At 35.3% G+C, this 25979-nt stretch overlaps 1 protein-coding gene and 1 long non-coding RNA gene across 5 annotated transcripts; both read right to left on the bottom strand.

Annotated features, from left to right (window-relative positions):
• Positions 1 to 1631: 1631 nt before the first annotated feature.
• On the bottom strand, positions 1632 to 10439 carry LOC110805580 (CRC domain-containing protein TSO1). 4 transcript variants are annotated; one of them, XM_022011200.2, is made up of 11 exons: positions 10187 to 10439; positions 6917 to 7068; positions 6127 to 6838; positions 5007 to 5467; positions 4779 to 4853; positions 4258 to 4435; positions 4086 to 4181; positions 3935 to 4001; positions 2489 to 2624; positions 2248 to 2387; positions 1632 to 2147 (listed from the first exon to the last, which is right to left on the bottom strand). In XM_022011200.2, exons 1-11 carry the CDS (start codon positions 10250 to 10252, stop codon positions 2140 to 2142), a joined length of 2091 nt encoding a protein of 696 aa, XP_021866892.2. In that variant the 5' UTR covers positions 10253 to 10439; the 3' UTR covers positions 1632 to 2139. The 4 variants fall into 4 exon arrangements, with proteins under 4 accessions (XP_021866892.2, XP_056699661.1, XP_021866890.2 ...); XM_056843683.1 differs by adding an exon at positions 9948 to 10047 and having other exon boundaries at positions 1632 to 2387; XM_022011198.2 differs by having other exon boundaries at positions 1632 to 2387; positions 5007 to 5464.
• Positions 10440 to 16032: 5593 nt separating this feature from the next.
• Positions 16033 to 20005, bottom strand: LOC110805584 (uncharacterized). The gene is made up of 2 exons (XR_002538055.2): positions 19647 to 20005; positions 16033 to 16338 (listed from the first exon to the last, which is right to left on the bottom strand). It is a non-coding gene; the product is annotated as an uncharacterized lncRNA (long non-coding RNA).
• Between the last annotated feature and the right edge of the window lie 5974 nt (positions 20006 to 25979).

The raw sequence follows: 25979 nt of genomic DNA on the forward strand, positions 1-25979 counted from the left end.
GAGCAACTTATCCAAAAAATAATCCGAGTTTAATGAACAATACTCCAAATAAATCCAACATTTATCAAATCCCACTTTTTTAGACATGCAAACAATCATCAAACCATTTTAATAAAACCGACATCAATAACCCTAAATAAATCGCAAAAAATCAAAAGTAATACCTCATCGGAATCTCCTTCACCGAAAAAACGCAGATCTGAGGGAGTGGGTTTCCGATCGTCATATTTTGACTCAACCTCCTCTCCTGGCTCCACTTCCCTCTTCCGAAACCATTCTTCCAAATAGTTTCGAGTACTCGTATTTTCTTTTTGGGCCAAATACAGATTGTTTTTATATTCGGCGGAGTAGGAATGCTCGTTATTGGGACAGTTGCACTTGGATCCCCAATCACAGTTGGAATCGGGGATTCTTTGACCAGAAGTTCCCACCCCAGAATCACCTCGAGTTCTAGACAAAGAAGAACCCATAAAGTACCAGAAAAACAAAGATCAGCGACGATTAGGGACCAAAAAGGGGACAAAAATAGAGGGGATCTGATCGGAAAATGAATCCGAGTAATTTTGGGGTAAGTTTTTCGGCGAAAACGTTTCAGATTTGTGAGATTTGGAGAGGAAAACCCAGATCAGAGGCGGAAAACCTAGGGTTTTCTCAAGAACAGGGGAGGGATTTTAAGAGAGAGAGAGAGTGAAATAAGAGAGAGAGAGAGAGAAATCAGAATGAGAGGTGAGAGAGTGAAATGAGAAAGGGACGGGTAATAAAGGGAGGGGGGGTGGGGTTAGGTTAAATAATTAAATAAGGTGGGTGGGGTAAAAGTGGGTGGGAAAGGGTAGAATCTTAGGGTATTTTTGGTAAATAGTGGGGAATCTTAGGGTAAATTGGTAAAAAAACTATGGCCAAAAATAGTAAAGATTCAGTAGGGGAAGAACAAAAAGAAATGCTAAAAAAGGAAATGGGAAGAACAAAAAGGAATGGAGAGAGTAAAAGTTATCAAAAAAAATTAGGTAAAAGTTACAAAAAAACTGAGATAAAGTTATCTTATGGGTGCAAAACCTTTTTACTAGCAGCACAGGCGCACTTTTACCGTGTGTAGTCAAAGTTAAGTAGTAAAAGTGAATTTTCACCGCTCTCGCTATTCTTATGGTGGGTTTGGCCAAGTGAGGGCGGATTACTTTGACTGGAATGAGATTCATATCGTTCATTCATTCTAATATCCAGCTGCGAGTTATTTGAATGCAACTGCTAATCGGTGTTGATATAAGTCGCATCTGGATTAAGAAAACTTCAAGGCTTTTGTTTGGTAAGGCGTAAAATATTTTCATTGTAAAATGATTTTTCATTAAAAACAGTTTTCAAGGGAAAACACAATTACAAATTAGTTTTCCTTTGTTTGGTAACTTAAAGGAAAATGGGAGAAGATGGTGAAGATTGAGGAGAAGAAAGGAGAGGGAGGTAAGGAGGAAAGAAGGAAAAGTGGTTCCCTCCCTTTCAAATGGAAAAGGGTTTTCCATCTTTGAGAGAGTAATGGAAAATTGTTTTCCATCCCTTACTCAACCAAACAACGTAAAATGATTAAAAAGGGGAAATCGTTTCCATGAAAACGTTTTACGCCCTACCAAACGGAGTCCAAATGAAAGTCCAGCAAAATGAAGTGCCAACTTAAAACAGCATTATCAAACATTTAAAAGAATACAAGACTAAATTACAGAAATTTCCCAGCTAACAGCATCAATACCTGCAGGACAGTCTAAACTTTCTAAGGAAAAACTTAAAACAGCTAGAGAAGCTTTCTTATGGCTACAACACTATTAACTATACGATGTCATACAAATGATCTAACAAAAACATAGCACTGTATACTAGAAAATATTTTGTACATTATGCCTACATAAAAGAACATTTATCTTATCTAACTACACCTACGATCTAACTACACCTATGACAACAAGATTATACTAATATGAACGACTTGAGTAAACCTAAAGAAGACTCTTGATACAGGCGTCCATGGTTGACTTCCACGACAATCTCCTTAAAAAGGAGAAAAGCAGCAAGGCTAAGCATAATATTTTCACTGAAGCTTTTCCAGCAACTGCTTGCTTTCTTTGTCCACAGTGAAAGCTGGTAATGACCGGAGTATCAGCTTCCTACAGCTCTTCCAACCAGGAGATGTTTCAAAGTGAGGAGAAATTCTTTTACAATTAGGAGATGCAGACTTAACATAAGTAGTAGGAAGTAAGTAATCACCCTTCAAAGCCTCATCTTCTGGAACTGCTATCTTGATCTTATCTGAATTGTCAATATTCTGGGATGTGCATGATTGAGGGAAATGCCCATTGGGAAGTGTAGGAAAACGTGGAGCCATGCCACCAAAGTTAAAAGGTTGCCTGGTCACAAGGAAGTCGTTTGTAAATGTAATTAATCTTGATAGATACATTTACAAGACGGTTCCATCTGTATTTGACGACAAACCAATCAAGTTCAGTACCTTGCATTCATTGAAGGCTCCGATGTTGCTTGATCATGATTCTCCTTATCTGTTATGGGAACATCACTATGTGAACTTATATCTGATGCATTCCTTTGGAAGAATCTTGTTTCTTCAAATACGATTCTTTCACTTCCTAAACAGTATATAGTCAAAAACAATTTTTGAATTAACTTTTATGCCCTCAACTGAGGGGGAAAGCGAAGAAAAATGCAGTGTGCAATTACAGTCTTAGAGCAAGAGCAGCCCTAAGTCTTAATCTTAAGACAAGACAACATAATTTGCAACATTGAAGTAGGTAGGACTTGACAAAATCTTAAATCAAGTCTTAAAAAACCAAGACTCGACTTAAGACTCAATGTTTGAGTTGAATGATTTCTTAAATTTAGAGGTCTTACATGAGTTTTAAGGGTGAAGAACAACAATTTATTTACTAAAATAATAATGAAAAGTTGACATGGAATATACAAGTCTTAAGATAACACTCCCCTTGATCTTTCTATACACGAGAAAGAAAGAGATCCCTATGAGCTTATGCCAGTATTAACTAATGTCGGGGTTTGATGTAGTGTGGAGATGGGTTTCATGGGCAATCAACTAAGGAGGCATAAGGAGGGCTTGGAAGGTGGAAGGAAGGTCGTGTATCCAGCGGGGCCGTTTGGTTTCCAGCGGCCAAGGCAGACGCAAAATTCTTCTTCCTTGCGTGATCAAGCGGGTGGCTAACGGGCCGCTGGTTTTCGCGTCAGCTCTTGCTAGCTTCCTCTGTTTATGTTTTGATCAAGCGATGTGGCTTGCTTAGGATCCTTGGATTGTCTATACCCTATAACTATATATACTATATATATACTCATAGTATGCTTGTTTTATGAAAAAGGTTGTTGATACAAGAGAGAGAAAGTCATCATTGGAAGATCATACACTTGGTGTTTTAAGTGAAGGAGAGTAGTGACTAGTGAGGTGAAGCTTGCTTAGCTTGATAATCTCTTTGTAAATCTTCATCATAATTTCTAGTGGATTGGTGGGTTTTTCTCCCGGTTTCCCACTATAAACTTTCTTGTCATTGTTTATTCTTGATTTACTTCCTTAGTTATTCAATATTGTTAATGATTGTTATCACAAATTAGTTGGAACATTTTTTAATTCATAACTAAAATTTGAGCTTAATAGTGTTTAGTTGAACTTTTTTTGTTGTTTTTGACGGGAATGAGCATAGCTATCATCCAGTAGACCTGAAACTTATGATGGGAGTGTTCTTGAACTTTTGATTGATCTTATGTTAGCTCTAATTATATATAAACTTATTAACCTGGGACCTAACTTGTCTGAAAATTATTCCTGAACAGGATCGAAAAACTGAAGCTATCTAATTATACTAGATCTAAAACTTTATTTTAAGGTAAAAAAGAATAGGAGCAAAGAAACCTGCTAACTTAGATTGCATCTTACCCTCCTTTCGACCAAAGGTGTTCTTACATCCTTCACATCTGCAGCTCAAAGAACATCCAACACCGCCCTTGAAAACAGAACCCAAGGCCCTCATCAGCTTTTATAAACAGCAAGGATAGGAAGGACTAAGGAGAATGAAGAGACAACAAACCTGATAGCATTCACAGTATTTCTTCAGACAGCCAGACTTCTTACAGTTACATCCTCTTTTATGTCTGGCTGAAGCTGGAGTTTTGTTCAGCTCTTCCTGCATTAGGAAGATCAAACAAATATATTATCATTCAATTTTATCTTGTGAAAGTAAAGTTGGCAAGGCATCCTACCAAACTATTTGGAGTGCCTGAACATCTGATCACTTTAGGAGCAAATGCAAGTGGATTGCGAGATTCAATCTGTCGACGAGTTTCAAGCACAATTTCCTCATGAACAGGCTTGTTAAAGCAATCCTGGCAGTTACAGGGCTCAACACAGTATAAGCCAGCCGCAAAACACTCACAGTAGCTGCATAAGGAATTAGCGGCTGAGGAAATCAGTACATCAAAAAAGAATGTTACAATGTTCAAATACCATTAGGCAAGAATAGCAGTTGCCAAATTTTGCAATTTTACCTGATTTTTTATGTCACCTGAGTTTACTTAGTCTTCGTTATATGGTGAGCAGTGTGCACAATACTAAAATCCCAGGATTTTCAGAAATCCATTTATTTTCAAATTACTAAATCTTTATCCAATGTCCAAGAATGACTATGTATTACCTATCTCTAAGCATTTGAATGCCTATAATCAGAAGATAAATAAGCAAGTAGATTGTCCATAAAATTAAAGTTCACAATGTGTGTACTCACAGCTTCAAACATTTTGACCTCTTACAATTACAGCGCTTGCAAGAATCAGTTTCTTCTGCATTTTCCGCCTTCCGCCTGCAGAATTTGAAACACACAATTAAATTAATAACGATACTAGCTGGAAGTGGTGAGCAAGGACCGCAAGACCCCTGATTGGGGATCCAAACTATACACTTTAAAACTTTTTGAGACAATGGAAAACACACATGTCACAGTAGAAGTTTATACCGTTTCTTCTTGGGAGAACTCTGAGAAAACTCAATACCCTCACCAACTACAGAATTCTCAGACACATCTCCGGACACCTGAACTTCATCTTTCTGTTCCCCGGCTTCTGTTTTCACCACTACTGGGGCCATTTGGGTGGTGTGGGATTTTGTGTCAGAAATAAGATAATCGAAAGAAGATGTGGTGCATGGAGAACTTATTAATTGCCTTGTACAATTCAAAGTTTGCCTCTTGACAATTATTTTATCTTTAGCAGCAGCTGCTAGAGCATTCAAGTGCAAACCGATACCAGGGAGTGCTGATGAAAATTTGTTGCCTCCTGGTCTGCTGGCCATCAGACTCTTATTATTTGAGAAACTAGAACTACCAGCTGCTTTATTTGGAGAACTAGCTAGCAGTTTCCTGTAATGAGATCCTGACATCTCATAAACTAGGCAACGTCTTCTTGTTGTCTCTTGCTGCTGCCAACAAGAGTAAAGACAAATACAAAATGTCAGTTCAGTTACTTTTGGAGTGCAACAATTGAGTTAATTATAGAGTGAAGAAAAATAACAGTACACATAAACGTGGATAATAAATTTACATTTTATCCACAAATGAAACTTTCAAGGAATATATGAAACACGAGCAGGAAAGAGTTTTGTAAAATTTTGTCAATTTCAAGAAAATGTATCCACTAAGGTCACAAACATAGGAAGCCAAAAACACCAGAAGACACCAAGTAACAATGCATACTAGAAAAGCCAATGTGGTATTACTGATATGAAAAACACCACTGGACTAGTGGACTTGTTTCTACTAAACAATTTATAGACTTGTGAAGTTGTGATATATTGTTAATTACTCCTACATGTCTATGTCCCTTCCATTCTTCTGTTGACATGTATATGTTTGTTCTCCAGGTAGTACCCAAGCTCACTAACTACTAAAAGCATATAAACGTTAGTCCCAGGAGATCTAAAGTTATGCTTCCAAACATATTAATGCTCTGATTTAAACTGCTACAACCACTTAAATTATAGACATGATAAGCTATTAAAACTTGTAATAGTGCAAAACACACGGGTGGCCAGTGCCACTGCTTAATTGAAGTTATATTATGCTGATATCTTATCTCTACCTTGTCATCTATAGTAGTCCTAAAATGGTGGACAATTTCCTCATCAAGTACCGTACGAGTGTCATTAGCTGACATTTGACTTCTTTCATTCGTATTTCTATTTTCTGCTGGTTTGTTCATAGGAACTTCCAAGTGATGGTGTTCAGATAAATCAGGACAGGCAACGTCCGTTTTCTGTTCATTTGGGGGCTGCAAGACTGTTGCAACAAAAGATAGCATTCCAGAATTTGCAATGCTATCCTCTGGATCGTCGTGATAATTTTCCTTTGTAGGTGAATGACCGTTTAAGATATCAGAAGCTTCACAAACGAATTCATCCCACTCACACGCTTCCTTGTTCTGTGCCATTCGAATTGCCTGCATACCCATTTCTTTTCCAAATGAACAGTCTTCTTCTTTCGAATTATCTTGATTGACCTTCTCCAAAAATAATTCAGTTCCAGCGACAATAAACTCGCGATGTGTCTTCACAGCATCACAATGGACCCCATTATTTTCTGGAGAATCACATTCATATTTCAAGGGCCTTGGAATCTCAGAGACCAGCTTTGAGGATTCATCAGTTGTGCTGACAGTCACGTTTCTGTCCGTTTTGTCCACTTCTTCAGTCTGCAAATCAGCTGGCTCTATTGCAGTTGAGGTCTCTGCATTTTTACCTTCACTACCATTATAGGAGAAGTTATTCTTTGATACTTCTGTAACATGACTTGCCCTGAGATGAAGAAATTTTTTAAGTATTCCAATTTGATATTTATACAGTACTGCTATTTCAATTAGAAGTAAAAATCACCTTGTGAACTTGGGTTCCCTTAGATAACTAGTTGGTGGCGTCTTGAAAGCTTGAGGAGAAGAAAAATTAAGGTGAAGTGGCTGTGTGCTGTGACCCAAGCTAAATGGTTTAATAGGAGACAAAGTGCTAATGTAATTAAACACTGGAGAATCCTGCAGATGAATGTTGCTTTGTCAGTAAACTATACGTGAAATAAGTTAAAAGTACAGAATAATAATGTGATAACAGATACAAGAAAATCAAGAATTTCCTAGAGTACATCCATGATGGCTGGATAAACAGCACAGCACACAGCCTCCTCGTGAAAGAAATTATTTTGGGCCAACAGTGAGCAACCTCCATCTAGATAATACTAAGGTCGATCTTTTGCAAGGTCTCTTCTCAAACAAGATGTATAGCTTTAGTCATCCCAAATAAACAGAAATCAAACAAGTGAAAGCAAAATATACATCTAAGAGGTACAGATTGCATATATGCTTCGCATTGGATTAAAGGGGACTTGGAGAAAGAGTGGATTTAAGAAAATAGTACACTGCTCAATAAGCTGTTTTTCCTGGAAATTTAGACCAGTCACCACTCACCAGAGACTCCAAAATCATTACAAACTATTTAAAACAGAGTTGCCTAAAAGTCGACCAGATACAGAACCAAACCTAAAGTTACTCAAGTTATAAAGCCACAAGCTTGACAGGTCTAAATTATCAACTTAAGTATAACTCAATGCTTCTAAGCAGGCTGCTGCTCAAGGTTGCATAATGGAATAAAGGAGAATAGGATATATTCTTCTAAAGAAGCGTTTGTTTTTGGAAAACTAATCATTTTCTACTTGACATTAATTAAATAATTTTAAGAGCCAGTTACACTTCACTCATATGGGCCAAAATGAAATACTATCAAATACTAGTTATACTACTGCTCTAAGAAATGAATGAATAAGAGAGAAACATTTGGATGGAATTGCCCAAAGTCCCTACAAACCTCAGTTTCAAGTAATTCCAATCTTTTGGCATAACTATACTATGTGCAAGTTTTGTACCTAAAGTCAAGAACCTGAAACCTCTAACCTCAGAGTTCTGACTTGAAAGCTGAACATGGAAAATAAAGCTTGATTGACAGTTTGATACTATATACCAAATATTAGTCATCCATTCTTCCTATTCCACAATTGCATCGAGAAAAAACAAGACTTGTTGTAGTCAGTAAGTGTTAATCTACAATTTCAAAAACAATTTCTCAAGTTTACCTATCCTACCTTTGCCATCATAAAAAGGGTATTTTAGTCATTTTTCTTAGGAAATTTTGGTATTTACTACCTTTAAAATACACCACTTTTGTATTTACTACCTTATGAAATTTTTATTTTAAATTACTACCTTAAACTTCCAATTTTTTTTTTTTACTACCACTTTACAGTTTTCTCATTTTAAAATTAAGATATCTCTTTCATTTCTTAATCGTTTAAAGTGATTCAAAGTTCATTATTTTCCTTTTTATATAGGGATTTCATTGAGAACGTCATTTCAAAAAAATTCGTTTGATAATTCATAAATATTTTAAAATTTTACAAATAATATTTATTTTGTTTAAACTTTTACGAAATGTTAAAAAGTAAGATCCCGATGGAATCCTTATAAATAAATGAGAAGAATGGGTTTTGAATCACTTAAAATGATTAAGAAACGAAAGAGATATCTCAATTTTAAAATGAGAAAATTGTAAAATGGTAGTGAATACAAAAAAAATGGAAGTTTAAGGTAGTAATTTAAAATAAATTTTTCATAAGGTAGTAAATACAAAAGTGGTGTATTTTTAAGGTAGTAAATACCAAAAAAATCCTTTTTCTTACCCTCCTTAACTTCTTTGTGCAGTTTTAAAACACCCCTTTAACTTCTTTGTGTAGTACTCAGTATACTAGTATATGCTAACATCATTTCACAATACACATGATTGGCAAAATGATCAACAATCACTATGGTTTTCCAACCAAAATCAACCAATTCAAGAACAACTTTTTACCAAGTCTGAGGTTATAACTTTAATTGGCATTTTACCTTAAAAAATAGAAGTAAAAAACTTCAACTGGTACAATTACATGTGCAAACAATAGAGTTTGATCCAATAAAAAGCATATGAAATAGTAAGTGTTGTGAACTTATGATGACCTGTTTGAAACTTTAATGATTGACAAAGATCAGGATCAACATTGATGAGTGTCCTAGGAGGTTACTCTATTTAAACTTTAACTCATGGCGTTAAGCTTATAATACCATAATCTTAAATCTTAGAGTAGACTGAAAGTAAGTACTTGGCATTACATTCCACTTGCACAAATATTCAAACACCGCAAAATAAAGTCAATAAAAGAATTGCCTAGCCTAGAACTTCAAAGCACACATATAGTATAAGATTTATGGCTGATGATGAATTTGTTTCGGCTTTAATGTTTTCCATCCGAAAATCAAACTTTGATTCTTATGAAACACTTTAGTTTCCCTTACCAAAAATCTTCAACCTTTCTCCCACAAATCAAAATCACCCATCAAAATTTACCACTTTCACAATTACCATTTTACGACCCAAAAACCCGTCAATTGTTTTTCACTTGTGAAAAGTATTTCATAATACAAATCTAAATTATTGAATAGGATAAATAAATACGAAGTATATCGAATCAAAAAGCCGTGTAAATTGATTTTAACTTTAGTGGCCTACAATTAGATTGTAGTGATTATAAAATATTAAAATTGCCCGACAAATGTTTCATTTTCCTTGCATTTTGCGGCCCGACAATATTGAGAACAAGGAACTTGACTCAATGATTTACGACACTTTGGAACATGGTCGAATGCCACCAATCCTAGATTCCTAGGCCAGTGTCCGATAAAACAGTTTCCAATTTCAGAAAATAACTTATGACACAACAATCACACATGAAAATCGAATAAATTTACAATTATAAAATAAAATATCAACTGTAAATAAATTAATTTCCCTCTTTAACTAATTATCAATTTTGCAGAAAATCGCTAACCTTCAACAAAAACAACACCCAGAAAATGTACATGCAGATCTAAAACTCAGTTGATAACTAACACAAATTGTAATCCTTAGTCACGAAAAGATGGGGTCGACTGCATCAACCAAGAATTAAACATACGGAGTATAAATTAGTCCAATATTTCCAAAAATAAATAAAAAATTACTGGGTTTATAATTCATGCAAAAACAAACGAAACTCAGAAATTAAAAAAAAAAATAAAAAAAAAATACCTCAAATTTGGAAAGAAAAGAGGAAGGACTAGGTTGGGTAGCAGTTGACTTATCTGGGGTATCCATGGCATGTAGAAGAGCACTCAAAGCTCTTCCACATTCTCTCTCTCCTCACTTTCTCTTTCTAATTTATCTGCCAAAAATAGTAAAAATCAATTCAAACCCACAAATTCATTGAATTTTGTTTACTTTTTTTGTTGGGGTGAAATTTATTACTCCGTAATTAGGTTTTTGAGTGGAAAGGCGGGAATTCTTTTGGAGAGTTTACAAATCTTTTATGAGGTGGCGACATAAGAGAAGAAATTTGGGCCCCACTTGCTTTTTTCGTGGCTTATTATTTGTCCTTTTGTTTTGTTTAAATTTTTTTTTTTTTTTTTTTTTTGGGAGTTTGGGTGACAGATTGGTAACAGTAACTGACTCACTGACAGTTCAGAAAAATTGCGAGTGTAGAAACTGTTTGGTTTGGGTCAGTGACAAAGATAATGAGGTATATTTATACTTTATTTTATACGATTTTGAATTTATGTTTGGATTTTGTGTGTGTATAAATTTGATTAATTTATGTTGGATATGTGAATATTTGTACTACCTTCGTTTCAGAAAGTTCTTTACGCTTTGGAATGTGTCCAAATTATAAAAAATTTGTCCGTAAATTTCCACCATTATATACATCAAAACGTTACATGTAAGATCTTGTTAGATTGGTCTCGGAATGTATTTTCAGAATATCAAATTTTTATAATTTTTTCACATACAAAATTGGATATATTAATAGTTAAATATTGCATTGGAGTCCGTGCAAATAGTAACTATAAAGATTTTTTTGAAACGGATGTAGTATATAATTACATTATTATTGAATGGAATGATTCGAAAATATGATGCTTTTATGGTCATGTACGGTCTATCTAAGGACTTGACTTGGGCTTTTTTTGGAATTAATGGATTGTTATTTTTAATCACATAACCATTATTGGACGGTGGATTGCAATTATTGCTAATTGATTACAGTTTTTCGCATTAGGCATGTTTAGTTCACCTTATTTTTTCTTATTTAAACGGATCTGATTTGAACTTACTTTTTCTAATCTTATCTGGTCTGAAATTACTTTTTTTAATCTGATATGATCTGAACTTATTTTTCTGATCTGATTTTTCAAAATTAAGATTTTAAAATAACAAAAACTACAATTATAAATATTATGATTTACATCATTCATTATCATTACCACGTTGCCTCAAGGAGGCTTCCGCAAAAAGGTGGGTAGGGGGGGGTGGGTCGGACGTACACAACTTTACCCCTGCATTTGCAGAGAGGTTGTTTCCAATTGACCCAAAAGCGATAACGGGGCGACAACGGGACAACCATCTTCTACTTCATGGAAAGGAAGCGAAGAGGTATTAAGAGCCATTTTGATTTAGTCCATTACATCCCACAGCCAAAAGAACAAATGAATCTTTTGTGTGATTTTCTTTAACTCTTTCACCTTTCTCTCTACTTCCATTATTTTTTTGTCAAATTTGTGAATTAATGGTGGTGAAAAATTATGTGAATTTGTGGAAGATAAGGAAACGGGGAAAGAGAAGAGTTAAATATATGAAATCGTGGAAGAAGAGAACATATCAGAAGTACTACTGTTATTACGGCGCCCCACCTAACATTTTAATCTACTTTTCATTTTTCATATGGTAAAAAGTAGTTTTAAACTTTTTTTAGGTGGTAAAATACAAGTTTTAGTTATTTAGGTGGTAAAAAATAATTTGATCTGATCTGATACCAATTTAAATGTATACCAATAATAATAATAATAATAATAATAATAATAATAATTATTATTATTATTATTATTATTATTATTATTATTATTATAATAATAATAATAATTATATTATTATTATAATAATAATTATTATTATTATTATAATAATAATAATAATAATTATTATTATTATTATTATTATTATAATCTGATCTGATTTGAACTGAACTTATTTTTTTCTAATATGATTAAACATGAAATAAGTAATAAAGTCATGAAACAAGGTGAACTAAGCAGGGCCTTACTGGTGTACGACATAAACTGATTTTAATACAATTTTTTTTTAATGAATAAAATTGCACTCTTCTCATATGAGTTGTGCCAAAATCATTTCCCGTATCTCTATTCTGTAAGAGAACTCCTGAGGTCAATTTAGTAATTGAACTTTTGGTGTCCCCCTATGGAATAGGAAACAATACCCTTAATGATAATTTAAATTAAAAGAAAACATAAAATAAATTTAATTAATTATTCCAATCATGCTAAAACATAACGTGCTATAAATGTTATATTGTCCTTTTCTAATCAAATGTTCAATCACTCCATTATGTTGATTAATTATCCTAAGCACCCCCAAAAGTCACATATAATTCCCTATAAGTAGCAAAGTACTCCAAATATTCCAATCAAATAATAAGTGACCAGGAAAGAAAACAAAAAAGTAAAAAAGTATCCCAATATTAGGGCTGAGCGCGGATCGGAATCCGATCCGCAATCACCAGATTGGATATTCGTATCCGAAATTTGCAATTTCTAATATCCGTATCTGATCCGAAAAGTTCGGATATCCAGTATCCGAATAATTTCGGATCGGATATAGGCGGATATCTGAAATTCGACTATAAGATTATTTATCAAAATAATTATTTGCAGAATTATAATTTACTATTTGAAGGCTTGAAAATCAAACATTAAACTGCTATAATTTCAATCAATTTAAATCTTATAAAACCACAATCACTAAAATGTTTATCATCATCAGCAAATTGGTTAGATCCACTAACATTGATACTTACAATAATAGTATTTTCTCTTTACAAAAGCATACAAAGTATAAATTAAAGGATTAAACTGCTATAATTTCAATCAATTTAAATCTTTTAAAACCACAACCACTAAAATGTTTATCATCATCAGCAAATTGGTTAGATCCACTAAGATCGATACTTACAATAATAGTATTTTCTCTTTACAAAATCATACAAAGTATAACTTAAAGGAGACAACAGCGCGCGTACATACCTAAAAAAAATTATCAGATCGACAAATTCACAATCAAGAAATATAATCAAATCTACAAGTATAAGATAAAATTGTAGGTTAACGCATCTAGATCTATTTAAGTATCACAGTTTTGCTGGAGGACTAGAGTCACTTGACGACTGATGGAGAGATCGGAGTTTGGCGTTGTTAAGGATATGGCGTCTTGGGGTTAGTTGGGAAAAATCATACGCACTGTAACAAGGAGGGATGATGGCGAGGATTTCTAAGAAAGAGAAAAGGAGGAAGAAGTGTTAGGTTTGTATAGAGAAAAAAGAAAAAAAAGAAAAATACGAGGTAAAGGAGATCTGGTAATGAAATTGTAATATGGGATTGGGGCTTGAGGGAAGAAAATATTTAAATGGCCCAAGTAGTAATGGGTACATTTGGTTATATTAAGGGATTAATTAAATTTGTTTCATACTAATTTTGTGATAAAATCTCATAGTTTAGGATATTTTTCGGATATCAGATATCCGAAAATGTGAAAAACAATATCCAAAAGGTATTTGATATTCAAATTTTTCTGATTAGATATCCGATCCAAAATAACTTTTTGGATTGGGTATACAAAAAATGGATCAAATACAGATGAGATTTTTGAATTTTTGGATAATCAAATAGTTTTGCTCAGCCCTACCCAATAATACGTCAATTTTTCCATATCATCCTAATCACATATCTCAATCACGATTAAATTATGATATCACAAAATAGCAAAACACATAAACTTAAGTAAAGGAAGGTGAAATTATGAGAGGAAAAAACAAAGAAACTGCAAATCGTATCAAAGAAAAATGCCTCAAACTCAAGGAAATTACAATTATGCAAATCATAAATGACACCATAACGTTCAATCAATTAATAATTCAAATAATTTTCCATGAACTTCAGTAGTACACATGAGAACATCCGCATCATATATGGCAAATTTCTCGAAAGTCATTTAAACAATCTTACTCACAATTACACTAAAAAAATTTCAAATCAAAATTAATGCCATATTAAGTATCAACTCAAAATATTAACAGATTATGTAAAATAATAAATGAACAAAATCAAGAAACAACCAATATTATAACAAAATAAAAAACAAAGCATAGAAGACTTACCATTTACTAAAAATAATCTTTTATTTTTAATTAATTGGCTCAAATTGTATTTCAATAAAAGATAAGTGTTTACATTTTTGCAGCTTAAGTGACGCAAATGAGTCATGGAAAAAATATTCTCAATTTGGATACAAATCTTTTTTCGTGCGCGTTACGGAGTACCTCTTTAACTAGAACATTATTATATTGTTGGATTTTTGTTGCAAATCGATTCGACTAAGAATTGCATGCAGACAAACATGTTGCAGGAAATATAATAAAAACAAGTGAAACCCTATTTCTTAGTTTTATTGTATTTATTTTGGACCTAACGTAGTAGGTTTACGCCAGAGCGAGTAGGTTTATGCCAAAGCGAGGTGCTATATTAGTTGACTTAGATGGTAAGGCGTCCCAAAGGAGCACGTTGATTGTGGTTTCAACTCAAACAACAATGGCATTATGTTGTGGCAATGGGATAAATTATGGTATTAATTTATTAACCAAGAGTAATTTGGAGATTACTAGCAATAGGTTTTGCTTACCTAGAATCTTAAACTACTTAAGACATGCCAAAGCTGCTTAAGGATTTAGGACTTTTAGGGTCTTGGAATCGTTTCATTCATTTTTGGACCATGTTTTGCTTTTGCATGAATGAAATGTTTAATAGCTTTAATGATTGCATGTTAGCTTTTATTTCAAAGTTATTAAAGTTATGAATGGTTATTTATTGCGAATTCTTTTCAAATGTAGTAATCAAATGGCCGCAATCAAAACAACACTCAAAGTAACTGAAATTCTGGATGTAAAATTAAACCTATCAAACTTTCTTGATTGGGAGAGGAAGCTTCGGCAAGTCCTCAGGTGGAACAACATTGAATATGTAGTTGACCATCCCATCCCCAGCTATTACTCAAAGGATATGACTCCAGAAAAGCATTGTGCGTGGGCGAACCACATGTCGCTTGTGATGGATCTTATTCTTGGCTCCATCCCCATAGATTGGAGTGCAAGGTTCGTTGCATACGAGCCATAGGCACTCCTAAGGAATCTTATGGATATATGTCGTGGTAGATTCCAACATGGTGGTCAACATGTCGACCAAAATATTTTTGAATTGGTAAATTCATTTGAGGATCTAAAACTTAATGCTCTACTGGGTTGTTGCTTTGACGTCGAAAGACCACTACCTCAAAAAACCCAAAAGAAAACACCTTAAAAACACAAGAGACCTCATTAGAGGTGGTCTTAGAATCACAGGTCTCTTAGGTTAAGAAACCACTTTTTTGTGGGGGTTTCTTTGTTAAAATTAAGAAACCACCTGCCTTAGAAAGGTGGTTATTTATATATAAAATTTACTCTAGAAAAGTGGTTTCTTTATAAAATCAAAAAGACCACCTCAAGTCGTAGAGAGGTCTCTTTAATTTTATTTAAGAAACCAACTTTCCAGAAAAGAGGTCTCTTATATTTTACTAGGCATAAATAATTAATAAACCTAAAAAATCACTTTTTCCGGAAAAGAGGTTTCTTTGATTTTTTTTGTTTTTCGCAGATATTTTTTGTCGCTTAATATATTGCAATGCACGCAGCATTTATTTTTAGCATTGAATTGTACCTACCCTATATTTCGGGTTCGAGTCCTGTAGCAAGTTTTTGCCATCTGATAGTACTATTATTATTTTACACAAGTGTAACATACTTATAATACCAAAATAATACACATCTTTCATTAATCCCAAATAAATATTACAAAAAATGTTAATATCTAAAATTAGTTGTCCTATAATCTTCTTCGTAAAGAAATACAAAATTCTAAAATTAAATGAAGTCATAAAATCACCTACGCCATATCATCATCTTCATAATCCATACCATTTTCAGACTCTTCATCTAGTTCTTTATGCTCGGACACATATGTAACCCATATGTTCCTTGACTCGTCAGTCTTTGCTTGAGAATAAGTAGTAGGTACTCCACTGTAGTACTAAAAAACATCAAAAAAAATTGCATTAGTATAGTGTTCATTGGTGTAGTTCTAGGACATATATTGATAATATTTGAGTTTCTAGCAATGTTCATTGGTGTAATGTTTGTGTGCACGAGAACTTGAAATCGATGAGAGGAAAAGTTATAGAAAAATACACAAATCATTAATTAAAAGCCGGTGCAATCACCAAGATAGGCTATTGCCATCACTTCTGATGTTTAGCCACCAGAATTTGCTTCTGCAAGTTCTAAGTTCTAATCTGATACTAAGTTCTAATATGCTACTGCAATTTCTAAGTTCTAATATGCTACTGCAAGTTCTAAGTTCTAATATGCTACTGCAAGTTCTAAGTTCTAAGTTCTAATATGCTACTGCAAGTTCTAAGTTCTAAGCTCTAATCTGCTACTACAAGTTCTAAGCTCTAATCTGCTACTGCAAGCGCAATTTAGAAGGTGGACCATGGTGCACATAGAGCCTACGTGCACCAAAAGAACACATTATATAATTGAAAGAACATCTGGTTACGAGAAAAGAACATGGGTATTTTTTTTATTTAGGTTTTAATAAATAGTAAAATAATAAATTATTTTTAAAATAAAAAGTGAAATATTATATCGCATGTTCTTTTGCCGTAGTGTTGTGTTCTTTTATTTATGCACACATGTTCTTTTGGTGCACGTAGCTCTATGTGCACCACGGTCTATAGTCCACGAATTGTACTGCAAGTTCTATGTTCTAAGCTGCTACTGCAAGTTCTAAGTTCTAAGATCTAAGTTGCTAGCAGAAGCATTATTGCCCCACTCATGTTAAATGAATGCCAAGAACAAAGGCATGAGCTACGAACCCCAATTTTCATATTAGTTCAATGGTTAGCAACTCAGCACTTAACAGGACTAACATGAAACTAACAAAGCAAATCTACTTTGAGAAGGAGATTAACAATGATGTAAGAAGCGCAAGCAGGCAAGCATAGTCATACTCAAACAAATCCACGTGAATTTAAGAAAGAAAAGGACATTTATTTCTTCATCATTTAGAATTAAGATCCAAAACTACAAAGAATTCTAATACTACTGTACAAAAACACCAAAAACATTGTACACATAACACCATGTAAATCTACAGTAAACCACATTATCAACTACTACGTATGAAACATCACAAAGAGAAAGGAAGCAGTAGATCTCATTTTCCACTGAGCCGTGGTAGCTAAGCAGCATCATTGTTCATCACTTCATCACAAACATCAAGCTAAAGCAACAGGCTAGTTATGGACAATTCAGAGCATAATCACTGAAAGGTATCAGACTATCAGGCTTATGGTCTATATTTTGTAACTTGAAAAGGCCAGGCAAAGCCAAGAGATGGATAAAAAGGCAGTTGTCAACCATCTTCAACGAGTGATGCAAAGCAGAAATATATCAAGATTCAAGATGTCAATGGAACTTGCTAAGGCAATAATGTCAAACAAAATTACATTAAGAACTAACTCACAAAACACTGGTAATATTTCAAGGTCACATAATGACAATAATGCATGGGTTGGGCAGTCTTGGCACATACAAATACTATCATATGGGTCAAATCCAGTTTCACTACTAATTGCACACACTTCGTAAGCAGAATATGATATCGAACTATTATGCAAAGCAGAAAGCTAATCATGCAACAAGAGAAGGAACAACTGAAGGAGGATTTAATTATATTGCTAAGGCTACGACAACAAATTCTGGTTTGGCTGCTAGTACTGCAGCTTTGGTGGCTGCTGCTGGAGCAGGAATTTTGGGGTATACCAGAGCACCAGTGGACCAGGTAACGGATTCAAATATGCTGCATAATGTTAAGAGGAGGAGAGGTTTGCTCTGAATAGTGAAAAATGTTTCTCTTTATTCTGCTGTAGTTCAGATTTAGCCGCCTATTAGGTTTTAATGTTTTATGCAGGTTATAGGTAGCCCATTAGATAGTTTCTATCTAGGGAACAACTTTAATTTCCAAGTAACATGATATAAGCAAGTCACCCAATTGATTGCAAAAGCACAGCAATGGACATCATAACTTTGAGAGCTAATCAAATATAGAGAAATTAAAATAGATCGATTATATAGAAATCAGAGCTATATCTAACAGCAACATCAGCTTATTATAATCACATAAACCACCAACATTTAAAAGCAGTACTGGTTTTTATACACTAAGCATGTAAAGCAATCACAATTTAACCAAAAATCAACCTAACAACTACGCTACATCAATTAAATCTTTAAACCAAAATAAAAAAAACCCAAATCACTATAAACATTCTAAGATTTTGATGATTCACAAGCACACAACCACTTTGAGCAGCCCTCGGTAGACCTGAATCATGTGACTCATGTCTAAAGTTACCCGCCGGATAAGCTAACATAACCAATCCATAATTTTTATCTTGTAACGTCGTGACTTGTATTGTCATCATGTTCTAAATTTCAAGGAAAAATCCCACATAGTATGAGTTTACTAGTCATTCTAGTATAACATAATAGTGCTATGAATCAATTTCGAGGGAAAATCCCACCCCATGAATTTATCCAGTCACAAAATTTCGATTTTAAACTAAGAATCAACCCATTAGAATTTAAACAAACAGTAAAAAAAAAATTGAATTCTGGTTGGAATTTAGATTTACAGTAAGGTATATATTATGGGGCAGCTGAAACCCAAGAATAAAAGAAAAATTGACATGGAATATAAATTGAATTATGTAATGAACCCAACTTATTATGTATAATTACAGAAATTGATGACAATGGCAATCAGGAATACCCTTCCTCTGTTGGGGTGTAACTATGAAAGTGAATGAATTTATGGATATGATATCACAATTAACCAACAATACATAATCCCCAGATCATAAGGAATGCCTTTCAATCTCAAATACAAAATCAATAACTTGCATAATTAGCAGCTTTATTTGTGCTTGAAATAGGCAGCGGGCGGCAGGGCGCGGAGGCCGATGAAGATAGGAGGAGTGGGGAGCTAATTCATAACGAATAACGTTGTTTTAATTTCCGCAACCATTGGATTTCTGCAAATCTACCTAATCAATCGATCATTTAGGTGGAATCGGTAAGGAACGAAAACCAAAAAAAATAAAAATCTTTGCTCTAGATCGCAACATTTAACAAGAAATTGAAGTAAAAAACAATCCAATCCTATTAATAAAACAAGCAACAACGAAATTCGATGATCAACCGAACAATCAAAAACCGAAAAATTGATCAAATTGCGGAAAATCGAATTAAGAATAAAATTGGAACAGATAATACCTAAGAGAGAAAGTGACAGAGAGTGATCAGTCACCGTAACACCGATCGAAAGATAGAGGAAAGGAAACCCCCTTAAACGTCGACATTTAAACCCCAAGAGAGAGAAAATGAGAAGAGGGGAAGCTAGGGTGAGGAAGACACGGTTCTAAAAAAAAATCGCAGAGAACACCCAAATAAACGCATTCCAAATTGTTACTCGTAGGTTTTTCTTTTCACTTAAATGAAAAAATAAACAAAAAAAACAAATGAAAGAAACCGGTTTATTGATGAGGTTTCTTATGTAATTTTTTAAAAATTAAATTGTTTATTTGTTTTTAATATTTAAGGAATAAAAAGAGACCACTTTTCGTAAAAGAGGTCTCTTGTATTTCAATTAAAGAAACCTCTTTCCTAAGATAATAGGTTTCTTTTATTAAGAAACCTCTTCTTTCACAAAAGAGGTTTCTTATTAATGATTCTTTTGTCCAATTTTGAGGTAGTGGACAAAAGGCAAGGGAAAGGGTCATTGATCTTGAAATGACATAGGGAACGCCAATTAGAACTCATACAAATAAAATGGTTGGGCTTCTCAACCGCCTTGAGTTACTTGGTGATCCATTCCCATATTCTGCTGCTGCGGGAATACTTTTGAATTCTCTTCACCCTGGTTATAAGAAATTCAAACTACTCTATTTCTCCAAGAAAAGGGAAAACACTCTTAGTGATCTAATTTACTTGATTCATCATTATGAATTGGACTTTGTAAGTGATAAGCAAGCATCGCTAAAAGTAAAGAGTAAGAAAATCAAGAAAAGGGTTCCGGGGAAGATCCAAAGCAAGGGTGCATCTCCATCTACTTCAGGAGGGCAAGTGGCGCCCTCCAAGAAGAAAATGAAGAAGGATCGTTCTCCATCTACATCGCAATGCTTCAATTGTAATGAGATTGGTCATTACAAGCGAGATTGCTCTAAACTAAAGGAAGAGAAGAAGGACGGAAACGTTGCTTCTCCTTCATGTATGTATGTTATACATTGTAATCTTGCTAATTCTACTTCTTGGGTATTAGATACTGGTTGTGGCTTACACTTATGTTCCAATTCGCAGGGACTAAGGAGAAGTAGAAGGCTTGATAAAGGCGAGATGGATCTACGAGTGGGAAATGGAGCACGGATTGCTGCATTAGCCGTAGGATCTTATTTTATTTCTTTGCCTAGTGGTTTTGTTTTGGAACTAGAAAACTGTTACTATGTTCCTAGTATAACTAGAAACATTATTTCCATTTCAAGTTTGGATTCTAAAGGTTTTAGTTTTCAATTTAAAGACAATAGTTGTTCTTTTGCTTTGAATGGAATGTTTTATGGTTCAGCACAACACGAAAATGGTCTATATGTGCTAGATACGAGCAAACACATTTATAACATAAATACTAAAAAAAAGCTAAAACTGGTGATTCGGATCTCACATTTCCGTGGCATTGTCGGTTAGGCCATATAAACACAAAGCGCATGGAATTACTTCAACGAACGGGAATTCTAGAATCATTATACTTAGAGAAGATTGATCAATGCGAATCTTGTTTACTTGGCAAAATGACAAAGCAACCTTTCTCAAATGTGGGAGAAAGAGCAAGCGAACTACTAGGGCTAATACATACAGACGTATGTGGGCCTATGAGTACGAAAGCTAGAGGTGAGTTCAGCTATTTTTTAACGTTTACGGACGATTTTAGTAGATATGGCTATATTTACTTAATGAAACACAAGTCTGAATCGTTTGAGAAATTCCGAGAATTTCAAAATGAACTAGAGAATCAACATGGCAAGAAAATAACAGCTCTAAGATCGGATCGAGGAGGTGAATATCTTAGCGACGAGTTTGATGACCATCTAAAAGAATGCAGTATTCTTTCTGAATTGACTGCTCCAGGGACACCTCAATGGAAAGGAGTGTCGTAACGGAGAAACAGGACCTTACTCGATATGGTCAGGTCAATGATGGGTCAAGCCGAACATCCTTTACAGTTTTGGGGACATGCGTTGAAAACAGCAGCACTCACACTGAATCGTGCTTCGTCAAAAGCTGGTGAAAAGACTCCATACGAATTATGGACTGGGAAACTTCCAAAGTTGTCTTTTCTAAAGATTTGGGGTTGCGAAGCATATGTCAAGCGATTAATTTCGGACAAGCTCGAACCAAAATCTGAAAAATGTTTCTTCGTTGGGTATCCAAAAGAAACAAAGGGGTATTATTTCTACAACAAGTCAGACAACAAGGTATTCGTTGCTCGTGACGATGTCTTTTTGGTAAGAGATCATATTTCCAAATTGACAAGTGGGAGAATAATATACCTCGAAGAGATTCCAGACGAACAACGAACTAAGAACTCTTTAGAAGCAGTTCAGGTTGATGAACCTCCAAGGTCTTTAGAAGAGCCAGTGGGAGTAGTTCGTCAAAACGTTTTTGCGCCCCTCGTAAGTGAAATAGAACTATATTTCAGCCGGACAGATGGACAAGCGTCCTCTTGACTGAAAACTTAGACGTTCTCATATTAGATAATGATGAATCTATGACTTACAAGCAAGCTATGACGAGCCCAAGCTCCACTAAATGGTGAGAGGCCATGAAATCTGAAATAGACTCCATGTCTGAAAATCAAGTCTGGGATTTGGTTGATTTGCCGGATGGGTTTACACCTATAGGATGCAAATGGGTCTTCAAATTGAAGAAATACAAAGATGGAATTGTATACATATACAAGGCTAGATTGGTAGCAAAAGGTTACATGCAAGTTCACAACATTGACTACGATGAAACCTTTTCTCCAGTCGCGATGCTTAAGTCTATTCGGATAATCCTTGCGATTGCCGCTTTTCATGACTATGAAATATGGCAAATGGATGGTAAAACTTCCTTCTTGAATGGTGTTCTTGAAGAGACTGTGTTTATGACACAGCCGAAGGGTTTTGTCGATCAAAAGAACCAAGGAAAGGTATGCAAGCTTAAGAAGTCCATTTACGGACTAAATCAGGCATCAAGGAGTTGGAATAAACGATTTGATGAAGCAGTCAATAAGTTTGGCTTCATCAAGAATCAGGACGAATCTTGTGTATACAAGAAGGTTAGTGGGAGCAAAATTGCATTCCTAGTCTTGTATGTTGACGACATACTACTTATTGGAAACGACATTCCTATGTTGGTGTCTGTAAAGACTTGGCTTGGAAAGTGTTTCTCAATGAAGGACTTAGGAGAGGCACATTACATATTGGGCATCAAGATCTATAGGGATAGATCTAAGAGGATGATTGGACTAAGCCAGAGCACTTACATTGACAAAGTGCTAGCTAGGTTCAATATGATGGAAGCCAAGAGAGGCCATCTACCCATGTCACATGGCACATATCTAAGAAAGAGTTAGTGTCCCAAAACATCTGATGAGCGTAGAAAGATGAGTGAAATTCCATATTCTTCGGCTATTGGATCCATCATGTATGCTATGATTTGTACAAGGCCGGGTGCTTCGTTCGCACTCAGTGCAACGAGCAGGTACCAGTCGGAACCAGGTGAGGCACATTGGACTGCTGCCAAGAACATCCTTAAGTACCTGAAAAGGACTAAGGATCAGTTTTTGGTTTATGGTGGTACAGATGAGTTGATTGTTAAGGGCTATACGGACGCAAGCATTCAAACCGACAGAGATGATTTCATATCACAGTCTGGGTTTGTGTTCTGCCTCAACGGCGGAGCAGTAAGCTGGAAAAGTGCTAAGCAAAGCACTATTGCGGATTCTACAACTGAAGCCGAGTACATTGCTGCTTCAGAAGCAGCAAAGGAAGCTGTTTGGATTCGGAAGTTCATCGAAGAACTTGGGGTTGTCCCCTCCACTAAAGGACCAGTGACTTTGTATTGTGACAATATCAGAGCCATTGCCCAGGAAAAGGAGCCTAGGAGCCACCTGAAGTCCAAGCACGTACTGCGGAGATTTCATATACTTCGAGAGATCGTTGAAAGAAAGGAAATCGAGATTTGCAAGGTTGGAACTGTCGACAACGTCGCGGATCCATTGACTAAACCGTTGCCACAAGTGAAACACAACGCACATGTAGCAACCATGGGAATCAAGCATGTTGGAGACTGACTTTGATTTTCTAAGTATTGTTTTAGAACATTTGTTAGATCTATATTTAAAACAATTTGTTTAACCATTTCATATTTATGAAATTTATTATTTCATATTTATTTAATTTGGTTTAGTATTAAATGATAAGTCCATGTGATTCAAATCATTCAAATGAGATGTCAAGATGGATTCTTCGACAAAGAAACACCCATAAGTGAACTTGAATATTGAAGTCACAAAGGATCCCTAATCCAGGTCATTGAAAGGTGGACGACCAATGACTAATGAAGATTAGATTGCAAGTAGATTTTTTAGTTTTGTTTCTTGAGCTAGAGTGACTGGATGTCAGAATCTTTTGCATAGATACTTATTGGATCTTGTATCGGATTGACCATGAAAACACTTTAAGAGATTAAAGTCATGTCATAGGTAGTTCTCATTAATGGTGATTAGAACCATTCCTCAGAACATGAGCGTTATGTCTGCTCGTTTGAGAATTAGTTCGCTTTGATGCTAGCTAAACGTCGCACCGTAAAAGGAGGCTATAAAAGCAGTTATTGGGCGTACTATAAATCAAAGTGAGTGTTCATAGATTGCAAGAATGGATTGTCCTCCTATCTTTGATAGGATATGGTGTTGTTGTGTAACAAGGCCTCTCGGAGAGTTAGATACTGTAAAATGCATGGCCGTGCTCAGAATGGTTAAGGCTTAACCTTCTGTAAAAGTTTAACAGTTGAGCTCTGTAATCCGAGAAACACTTTTGGACCTAATAAGGATGGCTTGTATCTTACCTTATGTTTAGTAAGTAACACTAAGTGACAAAGGAATGTGAATGCACACTTGTCTGAATGACAAGTGGGAGACTGAAGGAAATATGTCCTTCACCCAAGGTGATTAAATATAATACCAAGGTTCAGATTAATTGAGATCAAGTGATCGGAACAGCTAGCTGGACCAATGCTTCCGATCAGTGAGTTCTAATGAATATTAAGCTCACAACTTACTCTTGACTGAACCTACAAGGTCACACCAATGGCACGTAACAGATCACCGGATTAAATGAATCAGAAATTCATTTAATAGCTTTTCGGGAATTAGTTTTGGAAAACGTATAATACGATACGACCTTGCATCGGAATCGTATATCTTATCGCGAATATTCCTAAGCTGGGCAAAAAGAATAAAGCACAGATTAAGCATAATAACATGTGCGGAAACAATCCTCAAAGCCAGGAAACATGTATAAAGCACAGATTAAGCAAACTTACATTCGAAGCGTATTTTCCCTAGTAATCTGTCAACGAACATGAACTTAGAACTCCACTTGTCATTCCTCTACTTGGTTCACCGACACGATCAGATCCGTCTTGATAACCGTAGCTTAGACAATCAATCAAGAGTTTTTGCTCTGGGAAGAACAGTTTTCTCAGAGAGAGAAAACTGAAGAACGTAATTTCTGAATTAGGTTTAGGGTTTGGAAAACTGATTGTGTTTCTTGGGGTGGGTGCAAGAATATAATAAATTAATATTATATTGTGTAACCGGCCAAGACAAGGCCTTGACCGGCCACACTTACACACACGACCACACTAACCCGCGCACAGCCAACACGCTGCAGGCCGAAGCCCACAGCGCGCACAGCCGAGCTGCTGGGCCGTGGGCCTCGCATGCTCGCTGCTGCGTTGCTTGTGTTGCGTGCTCGCGCCCACATGCGGGCTGGTTGCTCGCCCTTGCTCGCGAGCTTGCTGGCTCGTTGGGCCTTGCACGCTTGCGTGCTTGGCTCGACGGGCCGGCAACTCCGATGCCCTTCGTATTCGCGACTAATACCTTCCGGATATTATTTATTATTTTGTATACGACGAATCACCGTCGTACGATAAGATTTATTCGTTTCGCCCAGCTTACGAATATTCGCGATACGACATACGATTCCGATGCAAGGTCGTATCGTATAATACGTTTTCCCAAACTAATTCCCGAAAAGCTATTAAATGAATTTCGGATTAAATCCGGTGATCTGTTACGTGCCATTGGTGTGACCTTGTAGGTTCAGTCAAGAGTAAGTTGTGAGCTTAATATTCATTAGAACTCACTGATCGGAAGCATTGGTCCAGCTAGCTGTTCCGATTACTTGATCTCGATTAATCTGAACCTTGGTATTAAACTTGATGCACCTTGGGTGAAGGACATATTTCCTTCAGTCTCCCACTTGTCATTCAGACAAGTGTGCATTCACA

Source organism: Spinacia oleracea, chromosome 4, assembly GCF_020520425.1.
Source record: "Spinacia oleracea cultivar Varoflay chromosome 4, BTI_SOV_V1, whole genome shotgun sequence".
In the NCBI taxonomy this organism is placed as follows: Eukaryota; Viridiplantae; Streptophyta; class Magnoliopsida; order Caryophyllales; family Amaranthaceae; genus Spinacia; species Spinacia oleracea.

Coding starts and splice junctions, on each gene's coding strand:
- LOC110805580 (XM_022011197.2), bottom strand. CDS start 10,252: ATGGATACCCCAGATAAGTCAACTGCTACCCAACCTAGTCCTTCCTCT. Junction 6,839..6,916: donor AGGGAACCCAAGTTCACAAG/GTGATTTTTACT, acceptor TCTTCATCTCAG/GGCAAGTCATGTTACAGAAG. Junction 2,388..2,488: donor GAGCCTTCAATGAATGCAAG/GTACTGAACTTG, acceptor CCTTGTGACCAG/GCAACCTTTTAACTTTGGTG.